The sequence below is a fragment of the Thunnus thynnus genome, chromosome 2 (assembly GCF_963924715.1).
Source record: "Thunnus thynnus chromosome 2, fThuThy2.1, whole genome shotgun sequence".
Taxonomy (NCBI): Eukaryota; Metazoa; Chordata; class Actinopteri; order Scombriformes; family Scombridae; genus Thunnus; species Thunnus thynnus.
In genome coordinates this window covers 37,639,169-37,653,742 of record NC_089518.1, presented here as the reverse complement: position 1 = coordinate 37,653,742, position 14,574 = coordinate 37,639,169, and the positions used below count along the sequence as shown (strand labels likewise).

Below are 14,574 nucleotides of genomic sequence, written 5' to 3'. Positions count from 1 at the left end.
AGTATTCGTTGATAATACATATTTAATTTTATTTTGAACATTTTTAACGCAGGACTTCTACTTGTCATTGAGTATTTTTACATTGTTATAATGGTACTTTGTACTTCTTCCACCATTATCCTGACTGTAAACTCTAGTTTGATGATGCTCAAGAATGACAAGTGAGCAGCTCTGACCGTCTCAACAAAAACACTAATTAAACTTTACTGACCAGTGTTTCTGTTATTTTGTCCACCCTCTGTAGGTGACAGCCTGTTAAATATTTTTTCTATAGGAGTCTGCATACTATATCTCTTCCTCTCCTTGTCTTAGTTGTTTTCTGCACCTTTCACTTCATTTTTCTCCTTTGCTTTCTGTCTTTCTTTTTATTTCCTTGTCTTCACTTCATTAAATAAACATGTCACAGCTGACATGAAACCTCTCTCCTCCTCTCTCTACTTTTCTTTATGTTCTCTTTAATATGTCTGTCTTTATTTCCTTTAATTATTCATCAAAATTCTCTTTTCTCATTAGTGTCAGTAAAATTGAAGTTTACTAAATGTTGTTATGGATAATCTATCTGCAGAAAGTTTCAAGCCGAGTAGATTTTTAAAGAAATGAACTGTAACAAATCAGCTGCCTTTAGAGAAGAAAATCGATCCGTAGTTTTGTAGTTAACAGGCTTAAAATATTATAAAGCACCAGTATGGTTGTTCATGTCTGTGCATCTCCTGACTGAACACTTTGAAAAGATTTGAAAGGTTTTGGTCTTGTTTAACAGCCTGATGGTTTAATGGGGCTTTTGACTGCATGAAGAAGCATTTAGTGAAGTGGAGTCAAGTTTCACTCAATGTGCTTTGAATTATAATATCATTAAAAGACAGTTATGATACAAATTTAATATCATTTCTTTTCACTTTAAGTGGTTATCTCAAGTGAAAAGCAATTTGTTTTCTGGCTCGAAGGCACTTTGGCAGGAAAACATGGGAGCCATGTGGGAGTTGAACCTGTGACCTCTCAGTCACATTCTAGTCTGTCTGACACCCTGCCGCCCAAATGGGAGAAAAACATGTGGGAAAGTGTTTTAAAATAGTTGGGCTGGATATGAAAATGTGGTTTTGAACGTGGAGTTTGCTCATGTTGTTAGAATGATGTTTTTGGGTGGACAAGGTGTTGTTTTAGCGGTGGTGTGAACCAGGAACCGTCAGCTCACTGGCTGCGTGTTTGAACAACATCATAGTAATTAGTTGGTCTTAAGAGAGTGAGAGACACCAGATATCTCCCATAAATCATTTGGGTATGGTCAGATGTGAAATCTTGCTGTTATCGGATGGGAGTCATTTCCAAAATCAGACCTGGACAGAGTCACTGACACGTCACACTGTCCCGTCTCCAGGACTGTTAGTCAGCTGTTTGTTTTCATCCCGTCAGAGGTAAAGGATGATGATAATGTCAGACAGTCGGTCTGTTCAGCACTTTGGTCAAGAGTGAGCTATCCAAACACCTACTGGCCAGATACTCATGAAGTTAGCTGTTGAGTTCAGTTCAGTTCAGTTCAGTACTTTATTGTCCCTCTGGGGGAAGTTTGGCTCGCAGCAGAGTGCAGATAAACAATGACAATACACACAAACAGTACAACAATCAAATCAATGAAAGAGTGGATTTTGTATAGGATAGTACACACATAACAGTACAACAATAAAATCTGTAAAAAGATGGATTTTTTTATAGGATTGGATAAGATAAAGTGCCACGGTGCAAGGTAAATATTACCTTTTGTGTAAGTTAAGCTTGCGTATTGCACTAGGGACAAAGGAAAATTTAAATCTATCACACTTTGTCCAGGGAACCCTGTACCTCTGACCTGAAGAGAGAACATCAAATGCCTCAAAGAGAGGATGGTCTGGGCTCTCTAAAATCGATCCTGGTGATAAAAGATGTCTGACAAGGAGCCCTCTATAGCAGTATATACTGCCGGGTCAGCCGGTCCTCTTTAAAGCACTGGATTATATTTATCTATAAAGCCTTTCTTACGTCACAACCACCTTATTTATGTAAGTTCTTTCAACAAAAGTGTGTTAATAGTTATGCTTGTGATTCCCAAAGTCTGCACTGCATTAGGTAAAAAGAGCTTTTATGTTTGCTGCTCTCTGCCTGAAACCTTCTGCAACTTGATTTGAAATTGCAAAATTTGTTTTTTATTTATGAATTTAAATCATTGCTGCGCAATCTTGGTTTTATAAGCTGTAGTGTTTTTTTATCAATGGCACCGGTCTTATTGTGGTGTTGTGTGGTTGCTTTGTTTTGCTGTGTGTTTTGTTTAGTTTTGTATGAATAATGTAAGGTATGTATGTAATTAAGTATGTTTGGTGGACAATAAAGTTTATCTTATCTTAATCTGTCTGCTCTCCCAGCTGGCTGACAATGTTTTGGGGAATTTTAGAAACTAGATGTGATGGTCCAACACATCCTGATAATGAAACAGCCACATAGTGCAGTTGTACCATGCACTCCAGAACAACACATAGGAGCATTTTCTAATATGCCGCCTCTTTTGGTGCTTTCCAAAACTGTTACACATCACTTTTCAAAAATAATGATGTTTTATGATGTCACAACGCTGTGGTTAAGGTCTGCTTAGGTTTAGGCACAAAAACCACTTGGTTAGGGAAAGATCATGGTTTGGGTGAGTTAAAGTTACTACTTCCTGTAAGTTAGGCATCGTTCGTCGTCATGGCAACAGTAAAACACTACAACAATCGTAGCTATGGTTTTTAAAAAACTGTCCTGACTCACAGTTGGAAACAGAAAGGGAACAGCCGTCTCCTGCAGCCAAGTCCACTTTTTGTCATCTATCTATCTAGCCATCCAACTCGCCTCCTCGGAATATATATATTTGTCAAATTTATATAGACGTCATCACTTCTCCGGGTCATAATTATTAATAGATGGCGTCTGTCACTGAAACATAACTATAGGCTGTTTTTTGAGGACGGGCTGGATGGTCTCCTTCAGTTGTTGTTGTTTTAGACAACTCTTTCTAGAGTTCTAGACAACTATTGGGTCGTTTTTAAGGAGTCTTCTTTAGGTTTTTCCTCCATGATGTAATATTTTATATGACTGTATTAGAAATTGTATTCATGATTTATAACTGCAGTGTTTCACTCTGATATTCTAATGTATTTTTTTTATATTCTTGTTATCTGGTATCTGGTATTTTGTTTGTACTCAGTGTTGCTGCCAGGACACTGGCCAGAGGTTTTTAATCTCGGCCTCTGATCTGGATCCATATCAATCTTCATGCTGAATCAACATCAGGACATTTGGGTTTTCTTTTCAGATATTTTCAGGATGCTGACTTGTTCTTTATAAGATAATAATGGTAAAATCTTATTTGTGCTGCGCATTTCAAAATAAATGTGTTTGTGTCTGTGTTTGTGTATCGCAGGTCCTGTATCTTCTACAGAGCGTGTATGGATATCCCCAGAGGAACAGAGCTGCTGGTTTGGTACAATGACTCCTACACTTCCTTCTTCGGCATCCCGCTGCAGTGCATCGCTCAGGACGAAAACTGTGAGAAAAGACTGCTGACTTTTCCTTCATTCTTAATTTTCTTTTTCTTTGTCTCCTTTATGCTTGATTTATTTTATATGAGCCTTGATTTTGAGGGCCTTGTGCCAAAACAAGACATCAGCAGTACATTTTCTTTTCTTAAAGAGGACCTATTATGTTCATTTCCAGCTCTGTATTTTTTATTCTGGGACTCCACTAGAGTAGCTTTGCATGATTCACAGTTCAATAAACTCCTTATTTATCTTATGCAGCCCCTCAGTTCAGCCTCTGCCTCTAACAGGCTGTTTTAGCACCCCTTCCTGATGAGCTTGCTCTGTTCTCATTGGCCAACCTTTGGGAAGACTGCCGAGGAGCAGAGTCGTATTAAGTTGCCGCTGATGCAAACCCAACATTTCCTGCTTTACTGATTCAAATTAAAAACTTTTAAATGACTAAATAATGAGAGACTTTTATCGTAAAGATTTTACAGGAAATGAAACGTGTTCCTCACCTAATTAGTGGAGCTCCATTAGAGGTGCTAAAAACCAGTTAACACAACAACATCTGGACATTTGTAGCTCTTTGTTAAGCAGTTGGAAATAACACAGGGGGGAACAGTACAAATAGAAACAGCCACAGTGATGATGATGTTCATGATGTTCAGTGAGGCTCATTATTTGACACTTTGGCCACATTTAATATGAACATCTGATATTATAACATTATATCCATGACTGAAAATAAGGATAATAGGTCCTCTTTAACCTCCATCAGCTTACAAGTTCAAGTCTCAGAACACAGAGCAGCTGTACAGTACGTCTGAGTGAAGTGTCCTTGAGCGGGAAAGTGAAGCATTTACACTAGCAGAGTAGTGTTTAAAGTGGTGACGGGTTCAGTTCCCTCAGCTGCTGAATGCTTCTAATCATCAGCTGATGTTAACGTGATTGTAACATCTAAATGCTCCAAACATCCAAACATAAGCCAAACACTCTGTTCTGCAACCTGTCTGTCCACAGGAAGAACAAAAACAATCATTTTCTTTGGATGTGGGTCTCATTTTATTACAGACATTATTTAAACTGCGTGACTGGAAGAAAGCCTTCAGTCTGTCACAAAAACAACACAGTAAACGCAGCATTTTTTACAAATATGCTGCTGTCTGATTTATTTGTCTGACCAACCAAGCCAGCCAAAACAAGACAGGAAGAAGTCTTATTGTGATGTGTTGTCTTCCCTGTTTCTCACCCTGATGCAACATCAGCACAGACAAACAATAGTTATAAATCAAGTTCTTCTTCTTCTACACAGGAAAACACACATTTATGAACTTGAAGTCTTGTGTCTTTACTTTATCTTCGTCTAGTTCTTGTTTGGTTTGACAAGTTAAAGCTAAACTTGTTTTACATCTTTTCATTTTTACATCAACATTTTATATGATTGTCTTTACTGGAGTCATAATTATTATACTCTGTAAACCCCATTAAACTAACGCTTTCATCCCAGAATCTGTTGGAAAAAATTATTTTAGATGAGCCAGAATCCATTTACTGTTATTCTGAACTGCCAAGAAAAATCAACAGAATTTAAAAAAAAAAAAAAAAAAGAAAGGATTTATCCAAAAATCAGCCTTCAGTTTCTTTATATTGGGCTGTAAAACAGCCTTGAGGAGGGGATCTTTGGAAATCTCACCATTGGATTCCAGTTCTTGTTGTCAGAATCAATTCCTGATTCAATAAATAGAAAAGTGGGAATTATTTTCAGGTTCTTTTCACTGTGTGCCACACCACTGACTCATGTCCTCTGTCCTCTAAACTCTAATATGAAACAAAGCTGACAGTCAGGCTCACTGTTCCTGATTAAACTCACTGACTGTCTGACAAACAGAAAAAGTCAGAGAAAAATATGTGAAAGTACGCATATTTCAGTCCTCTGCTCGTATGAGAGAAAATAAATTAAAGTCATTTACTGACCAGCATCACTGGTTAAATATTTTTTTTAAATAAAAACAGAAGTCGGTGTGTGTGTGTTGGAGTAAGAGGAGGAGAAAAGAAGAAAAGCGTAGCGCTCCGCTGTGCTCTTACTGACTCTGTGTCTCCAGCCGTGGAGAGCAGCCTCCGCCGCAACACCAGCACCAGTGAAACCACTCATTATTCACATCTCCGTACCAGCAGCAGGCCTTCTGAAATGAAACAGACTGTTGACGGAGTTACTGTCTCACCCGACCAGACTTGGCTCAAACTTCTTTACTTCTTTCCTCTCGCAAAGTGAATGATTAAGCTAATAAATCCAAAACGCTCCCCAAAGCCTGCTCTACAAAATAACTAATCATGAAAATGATTGATCTTTGGATAATCTGTATAATTGATTCAGAATCATAGAAGATAAGACTTGCAGCTCTTATCTCTAGTTGTGAACGGCTTTAAAAACGTAAACATGGAAATAAATGTTTGATGTTATTTATGTTGATTCAGAAGTCTAGAGCTGCAGCTGACGTTTATTTTCATTATCAATTAATCTGCTGATTATTTTCTCTATTAGTTATTAGTTATTTGGTCTATAAAATGTCTTGTTTATATATTTAATTAACTGTCATAAAAGACTGAAGGAAACCAGAAAATATTCACATTTAAGAAGCTGCAACCAGCTAGAAAATGACTCAAAACAATTGATCAGTCAGCAAAATAGTTGGTAATTAATTTCCTCTGTATCAACTCATTGATGAATGGTTTTATCATCGCGCCTCTACAGAAGTCTAAACTGTGTCATTTTGTGTTTTTTCCGTTTCTCCAGCCGTCTTTCTCTTCCTCCATCTGAACTTTGTCTTTTCTTTTTGTTTGTCTTTTACTCTTCTGTCTTCTCTTTCTCTCTGTCACGAAATTCATTTTTGTTTACATCTCCTCCAGTTTACTGCTCAGTCAGCCTGTTTATATCTTTTCCATTCAAACTGGATATTCTCTGGATTTGACAGAGAAAACTCCCCGCGGGGCGAATAAAAAAAAAAACAAAACAAAAAAAAAAACTAACATTTTTCTTCTTACTCAATTACGGAGCAAAAAAAAAAAAAAAACCCAAAAAACAAAAAAACAAAACATGAAGAAGGAGTTTTAATCTGAGGAATCTAAATTGAAATGAATTGAATTAGGAGCTCGTCTTTCACAGAGTCGCAGTGAAATGAGATCGTGCTGATTGCAAATTAGAGACGTTTGGCCACAAACTGGTTTGTTTTACAGATGGAACTACTCTTTTACATGACATCGTTCATCATGACAGGACTGTGGCAGCCTCTGCACACACACACACACACACACACACACACACACACACACACACACACACACACACTCACATATTACTATGTTTATGAGGACCTGTTTTCCCAGCACTTTACCAACAAAACTCTGCATTTTCAATAAGAATTTGTGATAAAGCTGAAGTGATGGTCGTCTCTGTCGATTGTAAACTCAAAGTAAAATATCTTGACAATCACTGGATGGATTGAGCTTAAATCTGGTGGAGACGTTCATCATCCTCAGAGGATGAATCTGAATGACTGTAGTGATGCTTTCAATTTACATCCAGCGACACCAGCAGGTCAAACTTATCCAGCACAAAAGTTCACAACAGGATACTTCTAAAACTAATATCTGAATTTCTATCAGCCTCAGCTGCACTAATATAGTAAAAAATGCAGAAATCAATTCCAAACTTGCTGCGGTTTTTAGTACAAACATCTCTCAGTGTTTCTTTGCTTCTCAGGTGAGCGGTGAGACTTTATCAAGACAGTTTTCTGTGACTCTTTATTCCTCCATCTAGCTGAGAACATTTCTACATCCGTGTTTTCTTTCAGATGGCCTGCAGATTAAAGCTAATGTGGAGGTAATTAGTGCAGCGGTGTGCATTTCTGTCTGGCTCTGTCTATCGTAGCATTAAAAACATTGTGGCCAAGTCAGAAACTTCTACATAAATAAATCGTTAGCTCGCAAAGCTGCGAGATCATGTAACATTTAACTTCACAAACTAGACGTCTAAAGATCAAAATAAGCTAAATCTAATTTTGCTACATTGACATGGCTTAAAATAGATGAATCCTTCTTTCAGCTGGTCATAATGTATGCTAAATGCTATCAGCAGCCATCTATCAGGGAGACATCATTCCTAAGCTTCAGCTAACAGAAACTCATAGTGTTTGAGATGATTTATTCTCTGTTCATGTGAAGACATTTGGTCCTCAAAAGTACAGATGTCCAAAACACACACACACACACACACACACACACACACACACACACATTACGCAACAACACGCACACACTGGCAGAGAGTAAACAAAAACCGGAGGATTTGCTTTTGTTCCACCCTGCAGTGAAAAAAGTTTGTTCACATCCAAATTAAATAAAATTAGATTACACTTCTTTTGTAGGAACTGAAAGACAGCAGCTCTGCTTTAAATTAGAGACATTTTGCCACTAACTGTATTTGGGTTTTCCATGGCATCGTTATCTGCTGATTGTGCCCACAAAAGGATGAACGTGACGTCAAAACTCCTCACTGGAGACGGCAGGACTGTGACTCTCTGTCCTTTAAGTGGAAGAGACGTTGAAAGTTTTGACCGTTTATTAGTGTGGAGAAAGCTGACAGAGCACATTTACTATTGGGAGCTGAGCGGCGCTGTCACAGTGCTTATTTCTCTTTTTTTTTTTTTATACAACTGCTCTGCGTTGTGTGATCTGTCAGTGAAGGAAACAGAAGACAGCAGAACTCAATCAATGAATCTTATAAATACAAACCTGCTGTATGGAAGGAAAAACATTTTTATAACAATTTAAGTCAAGATAATGTCATTAATGATGAAGATAAAAACCTCTCTGGTGTGTCTGTAAATCTGATATCTGTTGAATTAATGGGTCAGAAAATTAAACAAGTGGAAATAGATCAAAATGTAAAATAGATACTTTTATAATCATAGCCATGTTGGATTTTTACTAGAGGTCCATTATGTATAATTGATTTGACTGGGACACTATTATTGCCTTTTTACATGCAGCGCACATGGATTCACTTTCAAAGAGAAAGTCGACTTTAGTTCAAAGGGTTCATACTTTCAAAAATCATTCTTATACAAGCTGGTAGGTTAAAGAAAGGCACACAAGCTTGAATACTGTATGTTACTGTACCACTGTGTGCTCCTCTCCTCAGCTTCATTCATTGTTCGTTACCAAACAGCACTGACCACACCTTTAATTCAAAATATTCTAGAGATCTAAACTCTAATTACAGAGCTGTCAGGTGTCATTAACAAACTTTAATAGAAGAAATAAACATCTGAAAATCAGGCAAAGAATGTCTTCATGTTTAAAATGTAGTCACTGATCATCATTTAAAAACATAAACAGCATAAATATATAAAGCATCTTTAAATTTAACAAGTGCTTTGTACAAAAAATGAGAAAAGGTTTGTTTCACCTGTTCTGAGATTTCAAATGAGTGAGATGAAGTGAATTCATGTCTAAAATAAGGAAGTTAAAGGAACCTTGTGGTCTTTGTGACTTGGCAGGCAGGTGATGTGATACATAATCCTGCCGGTGGTTTCACACTGTTCCACTGCAGGTGACTGTAACGCACAGAGAAACGCAGCAGTGCGCTAACAAAGACAGAAGAGAAGAAGAAGACTGCAAGCTAGTAAACATGGATGGAAACAATGCAGGATTTAGAATAGTTGTTTTGTGGGGAAGGAAATGTATTCAGTGCTTTTTGTTAGACCTCAAGAGTAACACTCAATGTAAACAACCTGTTTGTTTACAAGAAACCCCCCCCCCAAAAAACAGTAAGGCTTTATTCATTTCAATTAAAATACACACATCAAACACACACAACATAAAAACACACATTCCCCGAGACACTTGCTTTTACACACACACACACAGAAGAATCCATAGGCACAAACACACATTAAAGAGGAGCAGAGAACACATTAGAGCCAAACCGCACGCCAACACACAACAAAGAAAATACACACACCCTCCAAACACACACATACACACACTATCAAAGCACACACACACCCTGTGGTTGTTTTCTCATGCACGTTCCATCCAATCACGGCCTGTCGGCTTGACGCTGCGCAGCCTGGCCGCCGCCTAACAACAACAACATGTGGACCGACAGAAAAGAAAAAATCACTTCGGGTGGGCTCCTCATTGTCCTTTTTTCTTCCTCTTCATACTCCTCCTGTCTCCTTACTCCTCCTCCTCTTCCTCCTCCTCCTCCTCCTCCTCCTCCTGCAGCATTTAGCAGCAACAGTCATGTAGAGAGGAACTTAAGATAAAGAGGAGAATAGAAAAAGGCATCACCAGCCGTGTTTCCATCAACGTATTTTAATGCACTTTTTGAAGTATCACATCAGAAAAGGTTGATGCAAAATTCCAAAAAAACTTCGCAAAAAAGCTTTTACGCTCGCTTGAGGTGTTTTTTCTTTTTCAAAAAACAGTTAATGTGCTAAATGGGAGATGGAAACAATTACAATTACACAATTACAGCTTTCCCAACTGAAACAACTTCCTGAAGACCTCTCTCCATTTTTCTCTGGTAGATGGTGAAGGTGACCTTTTCTTCTTCTACTCTGTTTATTACAGCCGTGCGTAACATAGTCTATACCACCAGCTATGCTTTGTGTAGCCGAGTTTATTTGCTCCAAACCAGTTGATGGAAATTTAATTTGCATTCTCTTTTTGTGCAGCATTTCAAAACTTTGCTTAAAATTTGATTGACAGTGAGATGGAACAAGAGAGAAGTGGAGACAGGAGAAATAAGAGAAAGGAGAGAAAAGTGTAATAAAGAAGATAATAACAAAGAAAAGAGACAACAGGATGAGGAGGAGGAAGAGTTCACAGGAGTACAGAAAGATAAGGAAAAGAGAGCAAGAGTGAGGTCTTGTTCTGTTTTGTCCAGCGCTGCAGTAAACTGCTCTGTTCTTCATATTTACACCTCTTCTTTATTTGACATATTATTATTACCATTATAGTAATTGCCTCTATTGATTTTGATAAGACTTTATTATCTAGTAACGTAGCATTATTGATTACTAACAAAGGCTTTGGCAACATAATCTGAACTGTACTTCATGCCAGTAAAGAGAGAGAGAGAGAGACTCTGTTTGTGTCTGTGCCTCCTCAAAGTCAAACTTTGTCCCGTTTAGTAAGTTAAAGTTTATCGTCCTCAATATAACAATACATCTATAAACATAAAATAGTAGTATCATTTTTAAAGATAAGGCTGATTTAATCCTGCTAGCCAGAGTACTCAGAGCACCAAATATGGATTCATCCTCCACTGAAAATAGTCCCTGACAAATACATCATTTCCTCCTGTCTGAGTAACGTCTGCTAAAGACTGCAGTCATCAGCTGTTTTAGGAAATTACTGTTTAAAAATGAAATAAAAAGAATTATGAGCTGTTTTTTTATTTTATTTTTTTTTAGATTTATATCTTCAGTATGAACCGAGAGACTGACAAGAGGTTTCTTTTCTTTTTGGTGACAGTAACAAAAACGGAAAAAACTTGATTAAAACAATATTCAATATACATTTTTTTCAGCACACAAGTGAACATAATTTCAGTCCTGTGAGGAACATAACATGTCAGTCATGTCTGTGCCTTTAAAGAGTGACTGAAGACAGTTTGAATTGTGCTCAAATCTAGTTAGTTATTTAAGTTTTATATATCCAGGAAATCTAATTGATATCAAGCTGTCTTTTGTAAGAGTGACCCGAGAAAAGATTACATAACACACAAGATCGGTACAAACAATGACAGAATAAATGTCAGGCAGTAAGACTGTAAAATCCTCCAGAGGAAGGAAGGAGTGTCTCTGCTTGAAGCTGAGCTGCAGTTTATTCCAACAGTAGGGTGGATTGTAGCATAAATCAGTTCTGTAAATGGATCTTGTGATTTTGAGGACATCATGTTGTTCATTGTTTCTGCACAGATGTTTTTCGGGTGGTGTCTGGCTCCGTCCCACATCCCTAAAATAGTTTCTGGATCAACTTTTGTGTTTTCCTGTGAAGCAGTTACACTTAATTCTGCATGTCGATCAATGTAATGTACACGCTGTCACACTAAAAGGACAAAGATAGAAAGAAAAGAAAATACAGGATGGAGGCTTCTAATAATGAAGAGGAGGAGGAGGAGGAGTGTTAAAATAAGGCTGGAGCTGATAAATGAACAGTAAGACTGATACAGAGATAAATGATGATACTCCACCCAAATTTTCTTCAGTATAAACACTCAGACCTCCTTTAAGCTAGAAAATTGGCTGTAAAAACTTTCTCTGCTCCATCACGGAGACTGTCAGCTGTGCTTAGTTTAGATTCATGTCACTCCTCCTCTGGAGGAGACACACCCCTTTACAAAGAAAGAAAACACAGACTCTGCAATGTTGCAAACTGCATCTGCATAATTCTCCCATTTTGATGATGCATTTCATGCGCAGCCCAAACCTTATTGACATGCATTTTTTGTATATGCGATGTTTGTAGCAAAATGAATTAAGTGTGGGCGAGCAGCGCGTAACGCGGCCGTCGATAGCGCCGTCGGGCAACTTACAAATGGTGTAATTATCTCCTCATAAGGTTATTAGAGGATCAATGGAGCCTGGTGGCCTGATGGCAGAGGTGAGCTGATGAAAGATGGAAAATGGTTATGACGACCCGACTGCAGAGGTGTAGCACAGCAGTGTTAGAGAGAGAGGCTGTGTATTTATATAATGTTTGAAAACAATAAGAAATGTTGCTCTATCCACCCTCACTAACAGTTGAGCAAAGCATTTACTGACCTGTGTAGGGAGAGAAGTCATGTGTGGTGGAAACATAAGTTCAACCATCAGTCAAATTATATTCAAATGCCAGTTTTGTTGAGCAACAGTATTAAAGGAGTTCTCTCATCATTATTGTTGCCTAAAGTACATCATTACATTGCTTCATATGCAGCTGTTGATCTATCATCCACCTTACTTGGTGACAGTGCTTCTCATGTGACAGCACATGCCTGAAAGAGCCAGATGTACTGCGGATACGATGGAAGGAAAATGGTTTCACAGCGGTGTTTGACTACTACGAATGAAGTGGTAATAACAAACAAAAATAGGCACGACTCCCCATACTTGCCCCTCACAACTAAACCCCACAAGTCTTCCTAACTAAGCGATGGAATTTGTTATTCGTCGTTGCCCTCCAAAAGAACCAATATGAGCATTTTCCTGATCTGCCACCGCGTTTTAAGTCTGGTTGAAGTTGAACTAAAATTACTCAGGGTTAGAGAAAAATCTTGGCCAACTTTAACAGTCGCTGTTGGTAGTGAATGGGGTGCAAATTCCCAGATGAGTCAGATGATTTGACTTCCTGCCAGTCCACATGCCAAGTTTTTTTTTTTTTTTTTCCCCCAAACAAACCAGTTTTACGAAATGAAAAGTGAAACCATCCACAGTGAGTTAAAGTAAGACAAGCCATCTTAATGTCATTTCAAACATAAGGAAGGGTTATTGAGTCCAGGTCTGGCAGTCAGTCAGACCACAGAACAGAACACAGCTGAATTCTGGGTCAAGTGAGGACAGCTGGCATCAGCTGGTTCACCCAAAATCAAATTTACACACATTTATATAATGTGTTTTTTTCCTGTTACTGTCATTTTACTTGTCTGTTTTATTCACCAGCAACACTTCTGTATCCTAAATCTGTTCATCTTATCTGCTTAATACATTTATCTTCCCTGCTTCTGTGCTCGAAGCACTTACCAAAACAGAAACAAAGTGCCTCATAAAACAAATAGGATTATGAGCACCACATAAAAAGAATATGATACACAAAGGATGAATACACTGTGTAATTAAAGTAAGAATAAAAATAAAATATGGAGACGCCAAAGATGCCAGCAAATTAAGATTTATTATAATAAAGAAAATGAACTGAAGTAAAGTGGAATGTGAGGTGTGTTAGTCAGTGGCATCAGTAGCATAACATTGGATGTATGCAGAAGGTGATGTAGGATGTTGTAGGATGTAAGAGCAAAAGCCAAACAAAAGTAAAGGAGTGATAGTCAGGGAAGAAGACAGAGAGCCACGCTGATTACCGGGGCTTTTATATCCACAGCTGCCAAGTCTCACTCATCAACTGTGAGACTCACACAATTGACACTTTTCACACACTCTCACACCACACATCCAAATTTCTCACGCAGTGAAAAACAATTCATAACTGATAACGCTGCAGCTGCAGAAAGAGGACACTGACAGCGCACAGACAGACAAGACAGAGCAGCACAGCACAACAGCAGCAGCAGCAGCAGGGGAAAATGAGAAATATACAGAAATCTATTATTTATTCCCATGCGTGCTGCTCAGAGTCAGCTTCCCCCGCCCCCCCCCGACCAAGAGCCGCTGACATGGTCCCCCCCCCCTGCAAATCTCATGCCAAGCTGAAGTCAAAACTTGGCAGCCCTGTATATCCTACTGAGCCCAGGTGCTCCAGATCAGGTTGGCCATCACAATTCATTTTCTCATCCACCTTAAAGACAGCACAGATTAATACACACACACCAAGGTAGTATCACACACACATAGGCAGACTGGGCACAATAGTTACATTTGCCTTACTAGCAATGGTAATAACAGTAGTAACAATTGCAGTAGTCTAGTGGTAGCAGTAGTAATTGTAGCAGTGGATGTAGTACTAATAATTTTATAATGGGTGTTCTGCCTAGACTAGCTCTTCTAGCTTTGTACTAGCAGTAGTATTAGAAGTTGTAGTAATGGTAGTAGTTGCACTAGGAGTAATGACAGTATTCTCAGTAGAAGGGGACGTATAAATGATAGTAGTAGTAAGACTAGTGATAACAGTAGTAAAAGGAAAAGTTGTAGTTGTGTCCGAGTAAATAAAAACTCAACAGAAACAGGCTTGAGGCCCAACTGGGCCCTGAGCCATAGCTTGAGAATCATTTATGTTGGCAGTGAGAGGGGAACAGTATGTCACTGTAACTGTACTAATTCACAGA

General features: G+C 38.3%; 1 protein-coding gene across 9 annotated transcripts in view; it reads left to right on the top strand.

Moving 5' to 3' along the window:
- Nucleotides 1-14,574, top strand: part of prdm6 (PR domain containing 6) — a 127,150-nt gene that overhangs the window by 75,332 nt on the left and 37,244 nt on the right. For all 9 annotated transcript variants that reach the window (XR_010924551.1, XR_010924546.1, XR_010924544.1 and 6 more), the window contains one exon: nt 3,428-3,552. Coding sequence is in view for 6 of the 9 variants with exons in the window: in XM_067573230.1 (XP_067429331.1) it covers nt 3,428-3,552 (125 nt within the window). In the remaining 3 variants the exon portion in view is untranslated. The remainder of the gene's footprint in view (nt 1-3,427; nt 3,553-14,574) is intronic.